General features: G+C 38.9%; 1 protein-coding gene across 5 annotated transcripts in view; it reads left to right on the top strand.

Annotated features, from left to right (window-relative positions):
* Positions 1-25,562, top strand: part of LOC109911662 (type 2 lactosamine alpha-2,3-sialyltransferase) — an 86,299-nt gene that overhangs the window by 39,445 nt on the left and 21,292 nt on the right. For all 5 annotated transcript variants that reach the window (XM_048602504.1, XM_048602501.1, XM_048602503.1 and 2 more), the window contains 6 exons: positions 6,282-6,387; positions 13,185-13,294; positions 14,214-14,277; positions 18,126-18,221; positions 22,893-23,079; positions 24,316-24,453. In XM_048602504.1, the coding sequence (XP_048458461.1) occupies positions 6,293-6,387; positions 13,185-13,294; positions 14,214-14,277; positions 18,126-18,221; positions 22,893-23,079; positions 24,316-24,453 (690 nt within the window). In that variant the 5' untranslated portion in view covers positions 6,282-6,292. The remainder of the gene's footprint in view (positions 1-6,281; positions 6,388-13,184; positions 13,295-14,213; positions 14,278-18,125; positions 18,222-22,892; positions 23,080-24,315; positions 24,454-25,562) is intronic.

Raw genomic sequence — 25,562 nt, 5'->3', positions numbered from 1 at the left:
GAGCCTGGAGAAGCAAGCTGCGTCCATCAGGTTACTACCCTGACTTGTAATTCAGGAGAAATTAGACGGCAACAATTTGGGAGAGGTGGGAAGAAATGCAAGCTGCATAGAATTGAGGCGAGATTAGCTAATCATGAGATGAACAGGTAGGCGTTGCTCGTTAGTGAGATTCAGAATTTGCTGTTTAAAACCTTAAGGGGAGTATCTTTTTTTTTTTAAAATCTGGCTATATTTTCTCTCATTTGTGACTATTGCACAGCTTTGCTCATAGGCTGGGAAAATTCCGCCCAATGTCAAAATTACCACTGCTTCCAGCTTAGTCGTCCCTGGTGTTACATTTCTTTGCATGTAAGTCTTCAATCTGCTTCTTTCATGTTTTCCTTATTTCATCATGGTTTGCTAATAAAGCACCTTCTTCTTTACTCACTGTTGTTTTCAGTCCTTCATGCTGAGTGCCAGTAATTGCCTTTTGGTTTTCGCCACCCTCCAGGTCAATTCAATTCTTTAAGTATGTCAACAATGCTGGAGAAAGGCAGCACTTCTGACAGCATCTGTGGAGAAAGAAACAGTGTTAACATGGAGTCCAGTACGACTTCGTGTTAATGCCCTCTGTCTACACAGATGCTGTCAGACCGGAGTTTCCCCAGCATCTACATTATTTGCTTTATTTTCTTCAAGTCATAGAGTCACAAGCACAGAAAACAAACCCTTCAATCCACAGATGGACCACATGCCTAAATCAAACCAGTCCTACTTTTCTGTGTTTGGCCCATATCTCTCCAAACTTTCCTATTCATGTACTTTTCCAAATGCCTTTTAAATGTTATAACTTTACCTGCACCTGCATCCAACTACCTCTGGCAGTTCATTCCACATACAAACCACTGTATTTAAAAAAAAAGTTGCCTCATGGATTTTTTTTTTTAAAAAATATTTCTCCACTCATCTTAATTTACCGCCTAGTTTTGAATGCCCCACCGAGAAAAGACTTTTGCTATTCGCCTTATCTATGCCCCTCATGATTTTATAAATCTCTAAGGTCATCCCTCAATCTCCCATGTCACAGTGATAAAGGTCCCAGCCTATCTGGCCTCTCCTTTCTCACTTGAGCCTCCATTCCCGGTAACATCCTGGTAAATCTTTTCTGAACTTTCTCCAATTTAATAATATCCTTTCTTTAGCAGGGTGAGCAGAACTGCACACACTACTACAGAAGAGGCCTCATCAAAGTCCTGTACAACCTCAACATTATGTATATCACACTGCTCTTTTAACCATTGTTCTCATATGTTTTCCGTTCTCTTGATTTGTTATTCAAGCATCTATTTCAGCTTGTCACCTTTTGATATTGATATTTGTTCTCTTCTTTTGCAACATTCCAGCCACAATCCCTGGTTTATTGTTGGGCTTTCCTTTTTTCAAAAAAAAAGTCCGATGTTATTTGATTCATCTTCCTTGATAGATTCTTTAATTTGTTTCCATTGGTGATTCATGCTGGTGGTATTCCCGTCTTTTCTAGTTTGTTCTTTTGTTTGTCTCATTTACAAATTGAATCTGCTTTGGTTAGGGTAGCGCTTATATTTTCATAAAATTGGTTTTTGAGTTCTTAAGACTATTTCTGTATCTTTATAATTATATAGTCCGTGTGAAATTTTGTCCAGTCTCTGGCATCACCTAAGCATTTGATGGAAGTTTCCACTTTTAACTCCGGTATTATTTAGGTAGCTCATTAGGGGAATGCAAAAATGAAATGCAGTAGATGCTGCAAAGCGCAAATGTTGAAAATACTCCGGTCCATTAGCATCTATGGTGTGGGAAATGAAAGTAATATTTTAGGCTGATTGCATTTTCAGTGGAACATACGTTTTTCCAAATGGCAGAAACTGATATTAATTCTACTGTTGTCACTTTTTTTTGCACCTTCAGCACTTAATTGTGTGTTTTTAAACTCCCTGCACACACCACCACCACCCCCCCCACCCCCAACCTTTTACCATGTGCCTTTTTTGTCATTTAATCTCTCCTGCCTTCCATCCTATCAAGCTGATGATACACAGCCTAGCTTTCTTTTGGGTTCTTAACTGATTAGTCTTCCTGAGAAACCTTTATTGTTTACAGCATAAAATTAATTTATAACCAGTATAATAACCTTGCTTCAAAGCATTGAGCTACTGCTTGTTCTTAATCTTGCTCCAAGTTATTTGCTTGCTGTCACAAGAAAACAAAAATTTGATGTAATGTGTCCCTTTTTTTCAAAAGGGCATTGTCTGTTGGGGAGGAAAGAAATTACAAAGACTTCCTGTGTTTTTTGTAGGAAGGAATAAAGGTCATAAGATATATAGGGGCAGAATTAAGCCATTCAGCCCATCGAGTCTACTGCACTGTTCAATCATGGCTGATTGGGTTCAATTCTATGTTTGTTGACCCCAGTGTCCACAAACAAAGCTGCATTAGGACATTATTTAAATGGGCCAGGACACTGCAACATTCCAGAATTATGCCGGGAGGAAGAACACTTATATAAGATTCTCGCCTTAAACGGATATCCCTGCAACTTCATCCACAGATGCCTACATAACAGACAACAACAGGAGGGCACGGTACGACCTAACATACCGACCACACTTCCCTACAAACAGATCCGAACTGACTACAAGACTCCTGAGACCACTAGAATCATGGTGGCCCACAAGCGTACGACAAACACTCACATGGATTAAAGACCCCATTCCCACAACATGCAGAACAAATGTGATTTACAAAATACCATGCAACAACTGCCACAAACATTACATTGGACAGACAGGAAGGAAGATGGCCATCAGAAACTAGCCACGAACATCAGCTAGCAGCAAAATGGCTTAATATCTGTACATTCGGACAACGAAGGCCACCAGTTTAACTGGGACAAAGTAACCACAGTAGCCTAAGCCAAACATAGACACGCATGGGAATTCCTAGAGGCATGGTTCTCCATCCATACTTCAATCAACAAAACATATAGAATTGGACCCCGTATATAAACCCGTACAGATCAAAACCGGAAATGACAGTACTCACCATAACGGACCGGACAGTATAAATTCCAAGTGGAGTAGAATAACATCGCTTCATCAGAGGCTCCACTGATGATGTCACCTTGCATGGTGACGAAACGTCTAAACAAAAAGAAGCCAGCTGGCGAGCAAGTCAACAACCTCACTACCTATCTTTGTATCATCTGCAAACTTAATCACAATGCCCTCAGTTCCTGCATCTAAATCATTAATGTATAAAGTGAAAATTTGTGGTCCCAATACTCACCCTTGCAATGCACCACAAGTCATCGTCTGCCATCCTGGGAAGGACCCTTTTATCTCTGCTGTCTGCTAGACAGCCAATCTTTTATCCATGCTAATAACTTGCCTCTAACACCATGGGACCTTATCTTATTCAGCAGCTTCCCGTGCGGTACCTTATCAAAGGCCTTGAACAGTAAAAGAACTAAGGGTTATGGTGAGTGGGTGGGTAAGTGGAGCTGAGTCTCAAAAAGATCAGCCATGATCTTATTAAATGGCGGGGCAGGCTCGAGGGGCCGGATGGCCTACTCCTGCTCCTAGTTCTTATGTTCTTTTCTTCTTCCGGAAGTCCAGGTGGATAACATCTATTGGCTCTCCTTGCTTTAGCCTGATCATTACCTCAAAGAATTCTAACAGATTTGCCAGGCATGACCTCTCCTTGATGAAACCATGCTGACTTTGCCCTATATCACCATGCACTTCCAAGTATTCAGAAATCTCATCCTTCACAAAAGGTTTGTTCCCATCCAAAAAAGTTAAACCCCAACACCTACTGAAAGCTTATCCCAATGGCATGTTATGATTCAATGCAGGTTTTTAAAAATTGTTTTGAATTTGTTGATGTGGAAGACTTGATAACGTGCTGTGAAAAATGTAGCAAATTTAACTGGAGTGAGAATGCCATAATTTAATCAAAACATGTGATTTTTGCAGTTCTTCTAATATTATTTATTTTTTACAGTAATTTAAGCTGTATTTTCTTAGCCATATACATTGGAAACGGACCTTTTCAGCCCAACCCGTCCATGCCAACCAGGTTTCGTAAACTGAACTAGTTCCCTTTTGACTGTGCTTGGTCCATATCCCTCTAAACCTCTCCTATTCATGCACCTGTTCAAATGCCTTTTAACTGTTGTAATTGTACCTGCCTCTATCACTTCCTTTGGCAGCTCGTTCCATACACACACCACCCTCTGCATTGAAATGTTGCCCCTTGGGTCCCTTTTTAAATCTTTTCCCTCTCACCTTAAGCCTATGCCGTCTAGTGTTAGACTCTCCCACCCTGTGGAAAAGACCTTGGCTATTCACTTTAGCTATGCCCTCCATGATTTTACAAACTCTATAAGGTCACCCCTCAGTGTTTGACACTCTGGGAGAGTCTATACAGCCTCTCCTTATGACTTAAATGCTTCATTCCTGGCAACATCTTTATAAATCTTTTTTGCACCCTTTCCAGTTTAATAACCGCCTTCCTACTAGCAGGGTGACCAGCATTGTACGCAATATGCCAAATGTGGCCTTAGCAATGTTGTGTATGGCTGTAAAATGATGTCCTAACTCCTATACTCTATGATCTGACCAAATGAAGGCAAGCGTGCCAACTGCCACCTTCATCACCCTGTTTATCTGTAACACCACTTTCAAGGAACTACGTACCTCCATCCCAGGTTTCTGTTCAACAACACTCCACAGGGCGCTCCCATTGACTATATAAGTTCTGCCCTGATTTACCTTACCAAAATGCAACATTTCACAATGATCTAAACTAAACTCCATCTGCCATTCCTTGGCCCACTGGCCCAGCTGATCAAGCTCTTGTCATGCTCGCACATAACGTTTTTCAGTGTCCACTATAACCAACAATTTTGGTGTCCTCAGCAAACTTACTAATTCTATATCCCTATATTCACATCTAAATTGTTTATATAGGTGCTGACCAACAGTGGATCCAGGACCAATCCATGCGGCACACTGCTGGTCACAGGCCTGCAGTCTGAACAGCGGTCTTCTACCACCACCCTCTGGCTCCCACTGTCAAGCTAATTTTGTATCCAATTGGCTAGCTGTCCCTGGATCCCATGTGATGTAACCTGAATAACCAGTCTACTGGGCAGAACGTTGTTGAAGGCCTTGCTAAAGCCCATTTTGACAACACCTACCCCTCTGTCTTCACCAATCTTCTTGGTCACCTCTTCAAGAAACAAACTCAACCAAGTTTGAGAGACGAGGTTTCCCACACACAAAACCATGTTGACTACAACTAATCAGTTCTTGCCTTTCCAAATGCATGTAGATCCTGTCTCTCAGAATCCTCTCCAACAATTTACCCACCGCTCGCGTCAAATGCACCTGTCTGTAATTCCCTGGTTTTTCCTTGCAGCCTTTCTTAAATAAACATTGATCTTTTCTTAACGTTTCCTGAATGACCATTCTAGTCCCAAGTGTCCAAAAATTTAGACTGCTCCATGTATTTAGTGTAGCATGTTATATTTGAATCTAAATTAATTGTGGTTTATAATTTTTAAATAAAGCCAATAGAAAGTGCTGGAATGATCTTTTTTAGTACTTCAGTTCAGCTTGCAGAACTGCCTTTGGCTTTGTTGCCAGGAATTAGATACATTACATATTTGCCATCTCTTCTGACACACCTTTCGCAGAGGCTTAACGTAGTGATGGCAGGCTTAATATCAAAATGGAAAATACCATACTTTGCTGGGGGTAAGAACATCTTGAATATAGTGAATCCATTTTATTTTGCAGTCCAAACTTTCCTTGATTCCATTCATCATACGCTGTTTAAAATCTTGCTGGGAGATGTGGAGTAAGGGATTCAAATGGCTTTCAACAATGTGAAAATCTGAACAACAATGTCACCTGCTGAACAATTTCTGTAATGAGTTTAGACAAAGTTGCCTCACCACTAGCTAATGGATATTGTTTTCTTTCAAGTGGGCGCATGATGTATGGAGAACAGTTTCCTGGAGACAGCAAGGCACTGTGTTGTGGATAAAAATAATAGAGTGCCGTTGGGGCAGTCTTGCCCAGCAATTGCAGAGAACAAGAAATTGTGGGTACACAGAGGTGTTTTCTTTGAGAGAAAAAGAAGCAAGAGAAATCTGACTGAAATATGGAGGAAGTGGAAAAATGCATGTTGTGATCTTACAAGTGATTAAATGGCTTGTATGATCTGATTTCTTGTTTTCTCTCCTTTTTGTCATTCAGGTCCAGGAAGCATGAAAAAACGGCGGTACATTAAGCTGTTCTTGATGGTGGTGGTTCTCCTTCTTTTCTCCTATTACTACTTGTATGACCAAATTAAATCCAGTAGGTATGTTATTTTTCCAATGCTTATTGTTGTTCATAATATAGGGATATACAAATGTTTTATTGGAGTGCTGTTCCCTAATGGGTATTGAATAAACTGATATGACTCAATGCCTTGTATTCCAAGCCCTATGTGCTACATTGAGGACACAATCAAAATCAGTTTTTTTTTATGCTTCAGGGAATGATAATGAAACCTAACACAACTGGATTGAGAGATTCATCCTTAACCATTTTCAGTATTTTTATTTAAGTTTCTTCAAATGCAGCCTAAGTTGAGGCCCTCTTAAATAGGAAATAAAGCTCGAAAATATCCCTAGTTGATGTAAAAGATCCTCTCTGAACTTGGCAGGTTTATTCAAGGATCTTTGTTGAACCACTTCAGTATTCGTGGGTTTTTTTAGCTACTTGTAATTCCCCCATTAACCTGCCCCTCCCCTTCCACAAGCCTCAGTTGATTCTGTGCTATTTCAGCTTTTTAGCACATGTTTAATGGTTCAATGCCCACATTACACCATAACCATGATGGACCCGTACTGCACCTGCTACAGTTCCCTGTTTTCAGATGGATGTTGGTGTTTTTCATGGGTGACGTGAGACTGTCGTCATCCGAAGGAAATTTAGTACCATTTTAGTACCTCCTGATGGTTGTGAGTAACTTTGTTATATTACGCAAGGCATTTCACATGCATTTGAGATGTTGCTCCTTGTTTAATATGACTTGTTGTGGTAAACTGTTTGCTGCATTGCAAATGGCTGTCCACAAGCCATTTGACAAAGTTCTGTTTAGCTGAGCTCAATGCTTTGGGAATTCCCTGTTAAATTTGGCTATGATGCCAGTAATGAAATAATGATATCCTGTCCGATATCCTGTGTCAATATTAGATGTGAAACCCAGTCTGCTTGTGTTGGGGGCAGAGGGGTGAAAGCTGAAGGAGGAAGCTGTAATGCCCAAGTTCTTAAGGCCTGACTTCGAAGCTGTAGCAGCTAATTAAAATTTCACATTTGTTGGCCTATCAAAGACAGTGGCTACAACGTGGGGGAAATCTTAAAGTACAAATCAAAAGAAATAAGTGCTGGTTCTAGCTCACCCGCTGTTTCATTTTTGCTGATCTTGTAAAAGACAGCTGTAAATTTTATGATGCATTTCAGGTAGTACAGAAAGCATGGTTTAAAAAAAGCTAATTCCTCAAAGTAATTCTAGTTCTACTTTTTAGGTATTGTGGTGTTTGAGCTTTGCTGGCTATGGTTTGTGTATGCATTTTATCTGCCTGTATAATAAGCAAAAAATTACCACTCTCTCAAGGGACTTGAGCTATTTGCCAGTTTCTGTAAACGGACTATGAAGGTCAAATAGGAAAAGCTCAAACTGTAACGCAAACCTAGTGAAGTGCAAATCGCTGATCCTGGCATTTTAGGGACTTGTTTGTATCAACACCAATCGTCAGATTAAATTCCACGGTTTGCTAGGTAATCAAACAGCAGCTCTGCATCAACCCTTGGGCATTAGCTTTTTTTTTTGTGAATCTACCATTTTATATAGATCCTTTGAAAAGGTTAGTCCTTTTTGACCCTCTGGTTATAGATCAGAGTCCATATGGGAGCCTTTATAGTGCAGAAGTTATCTCCCAAGAAGCTTAGTTACTCTTTGTGCCTGACACCTACTTGCCCATCAACTGTTCTTAATTCCCCATGAGAGCTTAAACTCTTGTATACTAGGAGACTCCTGTGAACCTTTTTATGTACCTAGACAGGAGGCAAGACATGCTTCCACCTGATCAAAACTGCTCATTGTATGATGGTTCAACCCTTCCCTGTTTGTCAACACCTCTGTCCCCAAAGTAAAAGTGAAATCTTTAAGATTTTTATGATAGTGTATTCATTGGATCTTTTCTTTTTCATTCCTTCTGAGCTCAAATTCAGCCAAATCACTCTATTTCTTTCCTCTTTCTATCTTTTATGTTTGATGTTGCTTTACTTTTAGACACAAACTAAAACAAATAAATTGTTTAACCCATTACAATAGGTCTTGGTTCTACATGTTGGTTTCTAAGTAATAAAGCTTGAACAGCTTACCTTGAACACTGCAGCTGCACAAAGCCTTGCCTGCATTTGCAATTTGCGGGTGTTCAGTGTCCCATCTGTTGTGGTTTGCAGACAAACTGATTTGTTTCAAAGCTGACCGTCTCCAAACTACCTGGAATACATTACTTTGTTGCCAATTATGACAATGATGGATAGCATTAGGGCCAAAGAAGTCTTGAGTCCTGTTTTGAGCCTTCAGAAGGTGGAAGTGGGAGGAACACCAGACTAAGGAGGCAGAGGCAATAACAAAATTGGGCATGGAAGCGACAGAGTGAGCGAGAAGCAAGAGGAGAGTGAGTGCACCTTTGCTTGTTTTTTCATGTTTTTAGAATGTACTTCGTAATGGGGTGGAGTTGGGCATTAGTAAATTGAACTAGGTTTGGTTTTGGTTTCATTTATTGTTTTAGAACCTACTGTGCATTACAAAGCAAAACAAAATTGTGCAGAAAGTTTAATTACTTTATCAATGGTTTTGCGAGTATATTTATTGTTTCTCATTGTAGAGACTTCATATGGTCAATACTTAACTATATTGAAGCATTTTGTTTTCCTTTTGATATATAAATCAATGTAATTCAGTTTACAAACACAAAAGGCCAACAGTTGTTTTGGGGCTTAAGACATCAAAATTAAAGTGTAAACAGTAGCATTTGCAAAAGGTGGGAGAATGTTGGTCAGCAATGTTTAATTTTTAGCTGATTAGTGCATCTGAGTTCTAGAGATGCTGATGGTTTGATATTTGCAGCATTCTGGTAATGATTTTCGGTTCTCCATATAATTTACTTGCTGAACATCTTAGATTTGTTTCCAGTTATAATCGGCTTGCCTATCGATGCATTTGCTACAAGGTATAGCAATTTTAAAATGAAAACAAACAGAACACCTACTGTTTCTGACTTGAAGCCAGGATTCGTAAGTACTTACCAATGACAAAAATTCTGTCATCAAACTTTAGCCAATTTTGGTTTACTGAACATCAGTTGGATGGAGTGACCTTAAAGGAACATAGCACTTAATCACAAAAATGATACTTTGTATACTTTTTTCTCTTTTTTTTCCTTCTTTTTTCCTTTTTTCCTCTCTCCTTTCCTTTCCCTTTCCCTCCCTCCCTCCCTCAACTCACGGCAAATCTTGTTCATGTTTTGAAATAGCTAAGCATTAAGGGATATACGCATTCTGAAGAATGACCATTTTAGGTATTGTTAAAATTGGAGTGGAATGCTACATCGTAAAGTGGAATTGCTGAGAAAGAAAACAGACAAAATCCTGATCTGAGTCAAGGGAAACAGATTTGACACAGTAAGCACATTTTGAGCTGCTTTCTGAGAACACCCTGTCATGAGGGAGAGGTTGAAGACAGTCACTCCTGTAGTCAAGATATACTCTGAAAAGCCTCAAAGTAAAGGGCTTACTCCATTAAGTAATTGAAAGTGTATTTGTTTTGTCAGAGTAACCAGAATCTTGAAACTTGTTCCCCTGAAGGTTTCAAGCTAACAGCTCAATGATAGAGCTAATGAAAGTGTAGAACAAGCACAGTCCATTAAATACTGTCCAAAAAATGGAAGAAGGATAACAGTGATCTGCATTGAGAGGTCAGACTATTGTTTGAGTGATGAGTCTCTGATTGGAGTTTTTAAAAGATATTATCAAAGTTCACCAGGCTGAAGAACTGATGCAACAACTTTTTATGTCTCAACCTGAGAAAAACCATGTTACTGAATGGGGTGACCTGTTGTTACTAGGGAAAGCAGTTTCAATGAAGTTCTATCAGATTCCTGAAGCAGAGACAAGAGACCCTCCGAGATCCAGACATCGATGGAATTAAAGGATAGTGGAATCTCTGTGAATTGTTCAAAACCTGTAGTGATGGCATCAAAACCTAATGGGTCGTAGAGATCCTGTAATGATACTTGAAAATTATAAATCACCCGTGTAATTTTTCTTATCACGTGGACAAGCTATTTCCACGTCTGTAAAATGCCAACTTCTTATCCACTCTAAACAATACTAGAATATATTGGCAGATAAATTTTAATGTATTCTGCCAGAGAAGGGAAAACCGGCCATATAACACCTGGAGACTTGTACCAGTTTCCAGGTACAATGCCATTTATGTTATGTAGAGCTGCTGCTATCTTCAGCACTTGTTGAATTGAATTTTGACACCTCTTGCCCAGTACAATGCTGCAGGTCTAAATGATATTGTGAGTAATTGAGGGTCTTCTCAGCAAAAATTAGAAATGGTGCTGGATAGTGTTGAGGTGGTGTAATGGGGTCTCCATCAGGAGGTTATGACTGGAGGGAAGGTACCAAGCAGGGGAGCTCAAGCAATTGAGTAGACCTTCTCTCTGAAGGTAAGGGTGTCTTTATCAGAAAGGGGTTTCGTGGAGAGAAAGATACAAACAATAGATTTACTCAACCATGTGAATTTCAGCCTTAGTTCCATGTAAATGTTGTTTCCTTTAGTTTTCATCTTTTGTAAAGATCTGATGCTTGTGGAATAAAGAATTTCATGTGGATTTGAAAATACAACCCTGAAGGTGGAAATGTCCTGAGCTCCAATCCATATAGAGGATGAAATTGCAGGAGGAGATTGTAGTGATCACTGTCACAGCATTAAGCACTCAGGTGCATCTTGGTTTTTGTCCTTCTCACAGTTATTGTTCAGTAAAGAGTCAGTTTGGCCCACCTGGGGATGCAAGTTCCATTTCCTGAATATTGTGCCTTACAATGAGATTCACTGGAGCTCCTGGCCTTTGTGTTGCTACCAACAGCAAAGACTGGCCATCGGTTAGCTCAGTTGGCTGGGTGCCTGGTTTGCAATGCAGCTTGATACTAACAGCATGGGTTTAATTCCCGTGCTGGCTGAAGTTATCATGAAGGTTCCACTTTCTAAACATCACCCCTTGCCTAATGTGTGGTGACTGTCAGGTCACACCACTGCCAGTCCTCTGTGTGTGTGTGTGTGTGTGTGTGTGTGTGTGTGTGTGTGTGTGTGTGTGTGTGTGTGTCTCGGCAAAACTAGTTCTTTTTCTGTCCTCGTGACATTCCAATCACTTGCTTCCATTTTTCTCTTAGAAGAAGAAGAATGTTAGGATTTATAGATATGTGAGCGGTGGTGGAGGGCTTCTCTCATTATTGCCTAAGACCCAGCCTTTGGATGGGCCTGGCCAAGGAATGGAGTTGCACCTTATCCTTCCCTTAACTGTGTACCTTCTAGCAGGAATTTTGCTACATTTCTGGGAATGTGTTTCTGTTTGCTGATGCAATATTCAGAGCTCTAAGAAAGCATCTGTCACCAGATCAGCTATCTGCATAAAAAATTAAGCAACCCAGGACTTTACTGGTGTCTACAATGCTCTGTCACATTTAAGCTATTCATTAAATTATTCCGCCACAGGGAAGCTCACTAATTTCTATAAGCATTTTTCCAGACACAATAATCTGTGCCTTTTGTCTTTTTTTTTTCAGGATGTTTCGAAAATTTTAATCACAAAATTATTTTACTTATCCTGTTGTTCTCTTTTTGCCTTTTTTAGCGTAGAAAGACGGCAGATGGAAAGAAGACTAATTCTATCTCCTGGCATTTCATTTAATGTTCGTTCTTCCAACTTTTTTAAATCGTTTTTTCAAATCTTTGACTGTTTACCTTTACAGTCCCCTTTCACTATTCCAGGGATAATTCTGTATCTATATCCTTGGTTTTAAAAAAACATCTTCCACAAGTAGTCTTCCTCTATTGTCTTGAAGCCTTTCTTAACTTTTGAAAGCCTTATATGTGCAAACAGTTTAAAAACACAATTTTTTGTACATTGCTTCTTAATAATATTTTCTTTTGTATCATTTAAATGAGTCTTCTTACAGTGGACTTTTTGATTACTCTGTGCATGGTTCCAGCAGTACTCTAATCAAATTCTAATTTGCTGTAGTTGGGCTTTGCTGTTTCTTTTGGCTATATGTCTAAATCATTTATATACATGTACATTTTTAAAACACAAGTCCCAACATAGATCCTTGGGACACTGACATCTGAGTGGTTCACAACATTTTCAGTAACACAGCACATTTCAATGAGACAAACACTTCCATGGCACTTACACTTTTTTCACATCCTCTCAATTTTGCCCCTTGCTCACATACATTTAGAATGTTCATGTTTTAAAATCAAAAGACCAATACTACATTTTTAATTTGATTTGATTTTCATGAGTTTTGAGTTGTAATTTTTGTTTGGATAAAAATATTGTTTAAGATGAAACGATGTTTGCTTCAGACTGATCAAATCCAATGAAGCGTGTTTCATTTACTCTTGCCCTTGGTTTTCTAGCCATGAAGCAACGTTCCTTTATTTGTCCAAGCTGAATTTTAGTATTTTCATCTATGCATTGAATGAGTGGGATTGTAGAGGGAAACTTTAGCGTAATCTATAGATGTAGTGTAGTCTAGGTGGATTAATCTGTATGTGTATTTTAATCTTTATCAGTGTGGGCTGATAATTATCGTGCTGTGTCCTTAATTTGTCCTGTATATCAATGCACCTTGTGCACCAAACTGCAATGAGTAGAGAGTTACTGGTGTCTCTACTTTAGCACATGATGATTCCTTTTCTTGCTTTCATTCTGTGTGAAAGAGGGTACAAATAAAACACTAATAAAATTTTAAAGTTTGATTCTTGCCATTAAGTATCTTTTTCTCCCTTCTTTTGTCTTCCACTAGGTCTAAAAACACACACCCATTCTTGTGTTACTCAGACATCACCTATAAAAGATGGCCTGCTAAAACAATGTCAGTTCCAGAGATCCTGCCGTTTGGCACGCTGAGCTCAGGTACATGTATCTTCAGAGAGAAGGGGGTCTACAAGTTATCCAGTAAAGGCCTAGTGTAATTCAAAGGGCAAAACAATGCACCAAACCTTCTGTGATTAGGGTATTAATGATTCTCTTCCACTAGGAAAGGCCGCAAGGGCAAATTTTTGAGTGCTGTTGAGATTGTGAGACTCATTAGCTAGGGCAGAAACATCTGGAATGATTTCGAACATAATACATTTATAGAATAGGAAGTGTGTTTGGTCTTTGTTTGACAAATATGTTTTTATTTGATAGATCAACCGTCATGTATCTGAATTGCAAAATGGCAAGCTGTAGCATAGGTATCAGTAAGATTTGTAGTAAGTTGAATCTTTGCGTAAGATTGCAATGACTTTAAAATTAATGTAATTGTGTAACAGGAAGCATTCTGGCTGCTGTAAATCAATTTGTGGTGCTGTAAGGTTAGAGCAGTGAGTTTGATGCAATAGGAAGTACCTGGAGCAACCTTGCAATAATCAGAGTTAACCATTTGTGCTAAGCAGAAGGATACTACTCCCAGGTGACTGCTTTGCTTTGGGCTTTTCCTTTGGCATTACACCTAGAGTTTTCTCAGCAACCTTTTAAATCACACCGATTTTAGTCTACAATCCTAGCAAAATTATGCTGAAAATCCGAAGTTAAAACCGAGAACATTGGAAAAGATCAGCATTCAGGGAGCATCTGCGGAGGAATGCACGATTAGTGTTTCAGGTCAGTGTTATGTCATAAGATTATGTTGGTACATTTTGTAGATGTCCTGTTTCAGGTTTGAACAATCACAATTGACTTGCGTGCTTTGACCTTAAGTTAGTACTGGGTTATATTACGACTTCTCTGGTGCAACTGAGAAACGTTTTTGTTATCAATTTTAAAATACATTGTTCCTTCTGTGTTCCAGAAAGACACTTCCAGGCAGCACTTGAAGTTTTGAAGGACTGTGATCTTCCACAAAACCTGAAAAAGTGGGTGAACTCTTTTTTTTTTTTAAATACAGTCATGATAGTTCAGTTATAGTTTTCTTATTCATTCCTACTTTTCAATTCCAGAATTGAGACCCATAATTTTATTTGCTTTCGTTTGTGGCTCTCCTAACCATGGTACAATTTCTAGTGGTTGACTGACTTTATCTGTATTCTGAGTTTTAGTTCCTTTACCTTGTTTAGGCATGCACTTTCCAAGTAACAAGTGGAATTCGCATTTTTCTGTCAAAGTATAATACCTCCTGTTAATTATGTTGAACTTGTATACCAATTACCTTGTCCATTCTATGGGACAACTCCTCGGTATTGAATGTTGTTACAACCAGTCCCAATTCTTCTTTCATGATCCTGGGTGAGGAAGGGGAATCTGGCTCCCCTTCTTTCTTTTAAACCCACATTCCCCACCCCCACCACCCCCCAAACCACTCCTTGCTCACAATAAGGTTAACTTAAAACAAAGGATCCTTTCTCTTCTATTTGAGGCACACCACCTCCCACCTTCTGCTACTTTGAATAATTCCCCTTTTACTCCCACTCTTTGCTTTCTGTGTGAATGTCAAATAACAGTTTATGCTGCCATGTCTCCTGACTCCATGTTCCTCGACTTTATTGACTAGTCTTTTTGTGGGTACTTTATCAAAAACCTTTGAAAATCCCGATATATCTCACTGCATTATCATTCACAACTATCTCTGTTACCTTTCCAAAAAACTTCTTCAGTAAGGTTGGTCAAGCAAGATTTTCTGTTTTTTTTTGAAATCCAGTTTGATCATTACATTTCTCATTTCTAATTGTTCTCATAGTCTGTCCCTTAGTAAGGATTCACTATATTTCTCTTGCCACCAATAGTAAGATGATTGATCTACTATTCTTTTAAATATAGGAATTATATTAATTATCTACCAGTTTTTCTGGAGCTTTGCCTCATGAATGATTTAAAAAGATGCTGAGCTGTTGTCCTTAGATTATTTTATTTTGTATAAAATGGATGCATTTCATCCTCTGAGTTTTAGTTTGTTAAATAAATTCACTTTTTTTATTTTAAATGTACTTTGTCACATTACTTCTTATGTAGGAACATAGGAACAGCAAAACAAAATCATTTAATATTTCTGCATCTCTGTTACCTATGGTATTAACCTTCTATTCCTTATTTACCCTATTTCCATCACGTCTTTATCATTGTGCCTATAAAATATTGTAGTACTTTGTTTTGTTTTCTTTGATAACTTGATTTCATAGTTCCTCTTTGCCTTCCTAATTGGTTTTTTGACTTCTCTCCTGGTCCCTTGGTATTCTTACTACTTTGCTGCCTGTATACTTCGTGAATTCCTCTTTCCCAATGATTAGTTGTTTACTTATTTCTATTCACCCATGAAGTCCTGCTTGTGTTTCGTTTGTTATTTTTTTGGATGGAATATATTCTCCCTGCAAGCTGGATCTTGTTTTAAATGTTTCTTTCTTTGCCAAAATAGTTGTCCAGTTTTCTTCCTTGAGTTCTATTCTCAACCCCTCAAAAGCAGCTTTCTGCAATGTATAATCTTGGTTTGCGTCATATTTATGTTCATCTCCCTCTTCCAAAATGTTCAGTGATAGAGGAAATGTAATGAAATATCATCTTTCAACCTTCAGACACAAGTAGGTATTGCCATCTTTCAAACTGAATTGAATTAGCTTTATTGTCACACACACTCAATGAGTACAGTGAAAAGTTTACAAGTCGCTGCTTACAGTGCCACCTTGGCTACAAGGTACCTAGGTACAGATTCTTCGGTGCAGGTTCTTGGAGGGGGGGGGGGGGAGCGGAATTGTTATTTTAAAAAATCCAGCATTACATATCGTAGGAATAAATTAGAATACAGAGAAATTTAAAAAATTCAGAACAGCAGTCCTTCCAACCCAGTTCACACTGGCACCATTCTCCAGACCGCACCAGGCTTCACCTTGAGGCCAGGAGACCGCTCTGGAATCACCTCAGAAGACCACGCGGAGGTCATGCTGGGCCACTGAAAGACCACCCCGCCGGGCCAGGAGACCATCGGGAGAACTGTTAACCTTGGGTCTTAAGTTTTAATACAGATGCCTTGATGTCAACACGGTTTTGTGAAGGGTAGGTCGTGCCTCACAAACCTTATTGAGTTCTTCGAGAAGGTGACCAAACAGGTAGATGAGGGTAAAGCGGTTGATGTGGTGTATTTGGATTTCAGTAAAGCGTTTGCTAAGGTTCCCCATGGTAGGCTATTGCAGAAAATACGGAGGCATGGGATTGAGGGTGATTTAGCGGTTTGGATCAGAAATTGGCTAGCTGTAAGAAGACAGAGGGTGGTGGTTGATGGGAAATGTTCATCCTGGAGTTCAGTTACTAGTGGTGTACCTCAAGGATCTGTTTTGGGGCCACTGCTGTTTGTCATTTTTATAAATGACCTGGATGAGGGCGTAGAAGGATGGGTTAGTAAATTTGCGGATGACACCAAAGTCAGTGGAGTTGTGGATAGTGCAGAAGGATGTTGTAGGTTACAGAGGGACATAGATAAGCTGCAGAGCTGGGCTGAGAGGTGGCAAATGGAGTTTAATGCGGAAAAGTGTGAGGTGATTCACTTTGGAAGGAGTAACAGGAATACAGAGTACTGGGCTAATGGTAAGATTCTTGATACTGTGGATGAGCAGAAAGATCTCGGTGTCCATGTGCATAGATCACTGAAAGTTGCCACCCAGGTTGATAGCGTTGTTAAGAAGGCGTACAGTATGTTAGGTTTTATTGGTAGAGGGATTGAGTTTCGGAGCCATGAGGTCATGTTGCAGCTGTACAAAACTCTGGTGCGGCCGCACTTGGAGTATTGCGTACAGTTCTGGTCACCGCATTATAGGAAGGATGTGGAAGCATTGGAAAGGGTGCAGAGGAGATTTACCAGGATGTTGCCTGGTATGGAGGGAAGGTCTTATGAGGAAAGGCTGAGGGTTTTGAGGCTGTTTTCGTTAGAGAGAAGAAGGTTAAGAGGTGACTTGATAGAGACATACAAGATGATCAGAGGATTAGATAGGGTGGACAGTGGGAGCCTTTTTCCTCAGATGGTGATGGCTAGCGCGAGGGGACATAGCTTTAAATTGAGGGGTGATAGATATAGGACAGATGTCAGAGGTAGGTTCTTTACTCAGAGAGTAGTAAGGGCGTGGAATGCCCTGCCTGCAAAAATAGTAGACTCGCCCACTTTAAGGGCATTTAAATGGTCATTGGATAAACATATGGATGATAATGGAATAGTTTAGGTTAGATGGGCTTCAGATTGGTTTCACAGGTCGGCGCAACATCGAGGGCCGAAGGGCCTGTACTGCGCTGTTATGTTCTATGTCAAACACATTTTATAACGAATTTTTACTGGTTCAAATTCCCCACGTGGAGTACATGAAAAATAATCATGTAAACTTATTGCAGTCATAGAATTTTTGAAGATAGATTCCAGTGAGCAAGGCTTATGGAATGTACAGGTTAAATAGTTTGAAGTCAAAGGAGACTTGAAGGAGTGACCCATGTGGATAGGCTATAGGAGAGAATGCTAATGGGGTGTTGGCTGTTGCGGGAAAATCCCGAGTGTATTCCAGGCAGATAGGCCGTAGTGAATGGGGATGAACAAGGGTGATATGCTTTAATGGGCAGAAGATTGAATGTCTGAGGTGAGTAGCTAGTGGGAACACACTTTAGAATGTTGAATAAAGCCTGTTCTGCTTATACTTGATGATTTATTATTATTATTATTATTATTATTATTATTATTATTATTATTATTATGTCTCATTTTTGATGCTTGTTTTTTTTTCTCTCCGTTTAATAGCCTATCGTGTCTAACTTGCATTGTGGTTGGTAATGGAGGAGTACTTCGAAACAAGACTTTAGGGAAAATAATTGACTCCTATGATGTTGTCATAAGGTATTTCTTTTTGTTAAATTTTATATGAATTAAATTGCCTTGTGTGACAAAGCATGCTTGAGCTTTTTTCAAACATTTATCAATTGTAGAACAATGCACATTACTGAATTGTACCATTGTTTTTTAAAACTTAGAAATTGCTGCTATTCCTTTCTCCCCAATTCCGATAATTTCTCCCCAATTCTTATGACACGTTTTCAATTAATAGCTGAACTTTATTTTGATTATTAATGGAATGGAATGGAATAGCCTTGAAGGGAATATGCATATTGACAGTCATATGAAGAATGCTACGTGAATGTTAATAATGCTTTAGAAGGTGGGAGTAGGACGTTATCTACAAGGGGTGACCAAAAGCATAATCAAACTGTTTTGGGAGATTTTTTTAAAATGTATTGGTACGGTGCTTAGTGATGAAGATGAAGAGCATGAGTTCAGGTGGCTTAGTTGTCTCTGGTGTCAAGGTTTGAGACATGTGCCCAGGGCTCGAGAGAACTTGAACTGGGAGTCCCTGCATTGCTTATAGGTACTAGTGATAATGGCAGGATGAAAAAGGAATTGGTATGAAGGGTTACGCACCAAAACCAGAAACTGAGCCTCCAAGGTCATAATCCCTGTATTAACTGAGCCACGTAGAAATTATCAAGGATAAATCAGATTAGAGAGATGAATATCTGGCCCAAAGACTGGTGTGGGAGAAGTGGGTTCTGGTTTGTGGGGCACTGGCACTAATCTTAGGGACCTGCACTAATGGGATTGTCTCCACCTGCACTGTTGCCAACCATGCAACCAGAAAATTGAAGAATATTTTAAGTGTTGTGGGGGCAAGGAATCAAATTTGAGAAGATATGGTAAGTCAAGGCCGAAAAGAAAGCTATAAATATGGGAAACAAACAGAAGGGATAGTGGATATGAATTGGAACCAAGCAACAGATGAGAATAGAGTTTACCAAGCAAGTAAAACTCGAGCCTCTGTATCTAAATGTATGTCAGTTTAGAAAGAAACTGAACTGAATGCAAATAAAAATGAAGTTTAAAAACTGAAAGAACTGCGGATGCTGTGAATCAGGAACAAAAATAAAGTTGCTGGAAAAGCTCAGCAGGTCTGGCAGCATCTGTGAAGGAAAAAACAGTTAACATTTCAGGTCCGGTGACCCTTCCTCAGTTCTGGAATCAATTTTGTTTTTGTTCCTAAAAATGAAGTATGATGTGGTAGCCATTAAAGGAAGGTGACTGCAAGATTGGAACCTGATCTTGATTTGAATTTTCCATTTAAATTTGCAGTAGAGAGGAATGAATCTGGAACTATTTTGTAAATTTTAAGTAAGGACCTTAATTTGGGCATGCAAGCAGAGCTGGTTCAAGTGATTTGACAAATTAGATTAAAGGATGTCAATAGAGATGCATTCAGTCATTTAAGTGGATAGTTTAGAATATGCTGAATAGATGTATTTCAACAAATGAAAATTCCAAGGGTCAGACTAACCACCTCTGGTAAATAAATGCTAAAGATAGTACCAGACTTAATGAAGAAAATGAAATTGTCCACAGACACCTGATAGGTTGGAAGAGTGGACAGAATATTTTTAAAAATTTCAGCTTTAGAGAAAGCAAGTCAAAAATATAAAAATACAAATAGTAAATTTTTTTTTATAAATATTTAGTGAAGAGTTACAAAAGGACCATTGGTCCTATAAAAAGTGAGACTGGAAATTAGGGAAATGGCAGACGATTGAATTGGCATTTTGCATCCTTGTTCATTGTACAGGATAATGTAACATCCCCAGAATTAGCAATAACATCAGGAAATGGAAGGGAGAGGGCAACTAGAAATCTTAATAATCAGAAATGGTACTGAGTAAATTGTTGGAGCTGGGGGTTGCTAAATGCCTGGATCTTTATGGACTTCATCCTATGGTCTTTAAAAGAGGTGGCTGTGTGAGGTAGTTGATGATGCAATAGTTTAATTTTTCCAAAACTCCCTTGATTCAGGGACAGTTCCATTAGATTGGAAAATAGTGAATGTAACTTGCTAACTTCTTGAATAACAGAGGTCAGAAAGCTGAAAACTATAGGCCAATTAGCTTGACATTTGTCATTGGGGAAAATGTTAGCTATTATTAACTAAGTTTAAAGCAGGGCACTTGGATAAGTTCAAGGTAATCAGGCAGAGTGAATGTGGTTGTGTGAAAGGGAAATAATGTTTGACCAATCTATTGGTTGTTTTGAAGAAGTATGTGCTGTAGATAATGGGAGACCAGTGAATGTACTGTCCATAGATTTCCAGAAGGCCTTTGATAAGGCGCCACATAAACTTCTATTTTCCTCGATAACCTTTGGAGTAGGGGGGTGAGCATATTCATGTGGATAGAAAATTGGCTGGATAACAGGAAGAAGAGTGTATATGTAAATGTCTCATTTTTGTGATGTGGCAGATGTAAAGACTGATGTGCCAGACAGATTAGTACTGGGACTTCACCACCTGTTCACAATTTATACATTACTTGGATGAAGGGACAAAAGGTATGTTTGCTAAATGCTGAGGACACAAAGTTGGGTAGGAAAGAACGTTGTGAAGAGGACATTAAGTTTTAAAAGAAGACACAGGTTGAGTGAGCAAAGATCTCGGGAAGAATACAAAAGAAAGCATATTATCTCTGGTGAGAGATTGCAGAGGGATTGGTGTCCTCATGCATGGATTACAAAAGGTCAGAATGCCTTTGTAACAGTAGGTAATTAAGACAACTATTAAAAGTTATCATTTTCATGAGGGAAATCAAAAGAAAGCAGGAGGGGCATCTGTCAAATACACAGGGAACTGGTACAAGCTTTATACTTGGACTGGAGAAGTAAATTGCTATACCAAAAACGATCAAAAAATGTAATATAAAATTTAATAGAAGCCAGTCTGATGTTACATGTCACTTTTCAAACATATTTAAGAACATCTAAGAATAACTAATAGTTCTTAAATGTACATAGTAGTCAGAACAGAATTAATGGCACAGAGTTTGATGAGTATATCTTACAGCTTTAGAAACATGGTTACGTGGAAATGAAAGCTGGGAACTAAATATTCAGGCCTATGCCACTTTTCAAAAGCAAAAGGTTGGGGTGGTTTTGTTAGTATGAGATGAAGTACGTACAACAGCAAGAAGTGAACTTGGATTGGAAGATGTTGGATGAAGGTAAGAAATAACAAGGAGAGGAAGACTCTCTGGTGGGAATTGACTATAGGCCCCTAACAGTAGCCACACTAGGACAGAGATTAGACAGGAGATAATGAGGGCAGTGTTTTTTTTAAAAAAGCAGTACATTAATGTGTGATTTTTAATCATTACTTAGATTGGGAAAATCAAATGAGGTTGCCACAAGGAAGAAATCATCATGTATTGAGGACAGTTTTGTAGAGCAACATGTTGTGGATGGAACCAGAAATAAATCTATTTTGGATCTGTTATTATGTAATGGGGCAGGTTTAATAAATAAGAGTAAAAGATTCCCCTAGGAAACAGTGACCGTACATGGTAGAATTTAGTATTCAGTTTGACTGTGAAACAACTGTGCTAAATAAGAGTAATGACTAAGAAATGAGGCAGAATTTGTTTGGGTGGACTGGGAAAGGAGTTTAGCAGAAAATGTGGTTGATAAATAATGGCAGACGTTTAAGAAAGTATTTTGTGATATATCTAAGTGAGAAAGGACCATTATAGTTGAGGGATAATCCAGCTGTGGTTAACCAAGAAAGTGGAAGGCAGCATCAAATTGTACATTTTCTTTCAATGTAGCAAAGATTAGTGATAAGCCAGAGGATTAAGGGAGTTTGAAAGCCAACAAAAGATGGCTTCCTTTTTTATAAAAAGCAGAAAACTATCAAGTAATATACAAACAGACAGTATAGCTTCTTTCAAGGCAAGGCAAGGAAGAGAGGGGCCAAACTGAACATAACCTCGGGAGAATGAGGCTAGGAAAATAATCATGAAGAACCAAGAAATGGTAGATGAGCTGAATTGTAGCTTAGAAGGATGAGTGGTGACCTTAGTGAAACATGTAAGATTCTCCAGAAGAGTAGATGCTAAGAGGCATGCTAGTTCTGAGGAAGGGTCACCTGACCCAAAGCATTAACAAGTAATGATGACGACAGATTAGATGGCAGGGGGACCAGCCTCTGAGGACGGTGAATTATTAACAAATATATAAACTAACATGGGACTAGGAAGGGAAGCTGAATGATCACCATTTTAGTGGGTTGTGGGGTGAGAGATCAACAAATGGCTGTTAAGAACAGCAACAGCTCCTGAGTAGGTAGAGGAGAGATGAGAGGGAAACGAGAAAGTTATTCAGACAGTCAAACTTTTAAAGGAAGTTTGGGTCTGGTGGACTGAGTGAAGAGGCAGAGGCAGCAATGGTCTGATTCTTAGTGACCTCTGGCAAAGAAACTTGCAAGAATTTTTAGTTCTGCTTGTGTCATTGAGACTATTCATGTTGATGTTTATTTGAGTTAAAATTGTGCACTACATACAGCGGGGCCATAGAGCTAGTATTTGCTAATCAAAAGGCTCCAGTTTGTTTTTAGTTTATTAGAATTGGAAGAAGTTTAATTAGAATGTACAGGTGGACTTAAAGATGTTTCAATTTACTTCACTGCTCCTTTTCTAATTCCTTTTCAAGATTAAATAGTGGGCCTGTGAATGGATACGAAGATGACGTTGGAAACAAAACAACATTTAGATTCTGTTATCCAGAATCTTTTTTCTCTGACTACAGCCAGTACGATCCTGACACAACATTGGTTTTTGTTGCATTTAAGACAATTGACTTGCGATGGTTAAAGGAGATACTTTTAAAGCAGAGAGTGGTGAGTTCTCTGAAATTGTTCTTAAAAAGAGTTGTCTTCCAAGGATTCCTCTATGCTTGCAAGCCACCAGCTTATTTCAAGCTTTCCTTTCACCTCAAGTTCTTCAACATGTTGCCTCAATAGTCTATGCCCTTGTCTGTCTTGAGTCTAAGTTTCTATCCCTGCTACAACACCAGGATCCCCAAAGACACGAATAACGTTTGTGTCTGGTGTAATACACCTTTTCCATTCTTCTTGACTTCCTTTCAATAGCTTTGACAATTGACCACACCATCCTCCTTCTATTCCTTTCTAGTGTTGTCCAACTTTGGTGGATGCCCTTGGCTTTGTTCCATTGCTGTTTATTAAATAGAAACAGTGAATTTTTCAGCATAGCTTCTCTTCCAGGACTCCATATCTTTTAGAGTCCCACAAGCATTGCCATCCTCCCCTCTGGTATCTATATGCTTTTCTTTGAATGGAGTCTGGTTCTATTTGAACACCGAATCCCGCTCCGGCACTTTTTTCCACATTCTAGAGCTACCCACTGCCTTTTGTATTGTCAGACAATTTCTTCTGCATGAATAGTGGCTTCCTCCAATGAAAAGTAAACCCATTTTCTTGAGCCCCTCTTGACACAAACTCTGGCCACTGTCAGGCTGAATCAAGCTGTTCACCAGCTTGTTGTCCTACTTGATGTTTTCAGGCAAGTGCCAATCCTGAATGCTCCCTTTTATCGTTCCAACTCAACAGTCCAGCCCTATGCCTTTCTACTGCAGAGTTCCACGCCATGCATTTTTCAATTCCAGACTTGGCTCTTTTTCAAACTTCTGTTGGCTGGCTTACCATCTTCTATAAAGTTCAGAGGCCCCAAAGATTTGCTGTCTGTGTCCAGTCCAATCCATCTGTCACCTGCAGACTTATTGATTTTGTGGTCCCTTGCAGGGGATTGTTCCGCAGGCAGAATTTCGTCCCTAGTCCATGACAATTTAGCAACTTTACTAAACCTATAACAGTCTGATAATTCAGAAAAGTAGCTCATGTTGTATAATTAATCTATATTTGAAGACAATTTTTGAAAATGGAGTTTGAAAAATAATAAACTAACCTGTCCTGAAGATGTTATAGAATCTACTCAGTAGCAACTAACTGTTACAAGTGCAAGTGAATGTGAGGAAAAATGTACAGTATAAATGTATCTGTTATTATAATTGCTTTTCAAGTCTGTAACCTAACTTATGATTTTTTTTTTTACAGTCCATGCGTGGCTTCTGGAAAAAAACACCTACAAATCTAATTTACAAAAATAGGCAAATAAGGATATTAAAACCTTCTGTAGTCCAGAAAGCAGCCTTTGATTTACTAAAATTGCCCACAGTTGTTCGTTGGCCTAAGGTATGTGGATGAATATTTTATTGTCATACTATGTTTTTCTGTGTAGCTTAATTTAAAACCATAGAGACTGAGGTCACCTCGACTGCACTTAAATATGTTTATTTATTTAGACAGTCTGCAGAATGGCAAAAGCTGATTTTTCTTTTTTAAATGGCGTTCATTTCTATTTGACAAGTTTTAGATTAACATTCACAACAAAGGAGGAAACGTTAATGATGTGATATCCCAGCTAGTTCATGAATGTCAAACAGTTTTCATGTTGTGGCCTATCCTCAACCTTTGACAGCTTTACTCTGAAGTCAGGACATTAAAAACTGTGCAGGAGCAGCCTGGGCTGAGTTCTCTTTTTTTTAAATTGCAATCTTTGTTGTGGCATAATTGCTGATGCTCTTTGCTCTCTATGTAATAACTTTATACACCTGAGCCTGGAAAATTGAGATGGCAACTCTCCTCAACTTCATTTTGAAGGTGTTGTGTTTCAATGTATTGCACAAAGCAAAACATTAAAGATTATTTGGTTCCAAATATTTTTTTTTTCCTGCTTCTATTGATGGTACCATCTGGTTTCTGTTTTAATGTTGGAAAACCGAAGAGCGTGCAACAGTAATTATACTGTTACATGCCGCTTCCCTGGTACTGACCGTCTCACCAAACCAGGAGAGGGGTGTGCATTTGGGAGCTCCTCGTGTTAGTTGTATGAAAGCCAGCCATCCCCTTTTTCACAGTTGATTTAATTTGAACAATTTAACTAGAACTGTCTTATGCAGTTTTTTATTTCAAAAGGTTGTTCATTGAAACAGAATAATTGAAAGATCTTTCAGAACTGTCCTCTTTGGGAAAGATGGCATGAGAGTTGTAAAGCAGGTGGTGTCCACGAGGAACAATGGGATACCTGGAAATTGTCCATAAAACAGTTTATATAGTAGTTGTAGCAAGCAGTTTCCGATCATATAAACACTACATATCCTGAGTATTTTGTCTATGGTAGCAAATGAGAAATTCTTTTGAATTGAGGAAACATAACCAAGGTAAGGAGGACTAATTAATGGGCGCCCGTTTGAAGGATGGGGATAGTTAGTTATGCATCAAGCCCTTTGCCACGATATGCT

Source organism: Rhincodon typus, chromosome 11, assembly GCF_021869965.1.
Source record: "Rhincodon typus isolate 14 chromosome 11, sRhiTyp1.1, whole genome shotgun sequence".
NCBI lineage: Eukaryota > Metazoa > Chordata > Chondrichthyes > Orectolobiformes > Rhincodontidae > Rhincodon > Rhincodon typus.
The sequence above is the reverse complement of the archived record's forward strand: the minus strand, read 5'-3'. Positions and strand labels throughout refer to the sequence as shown.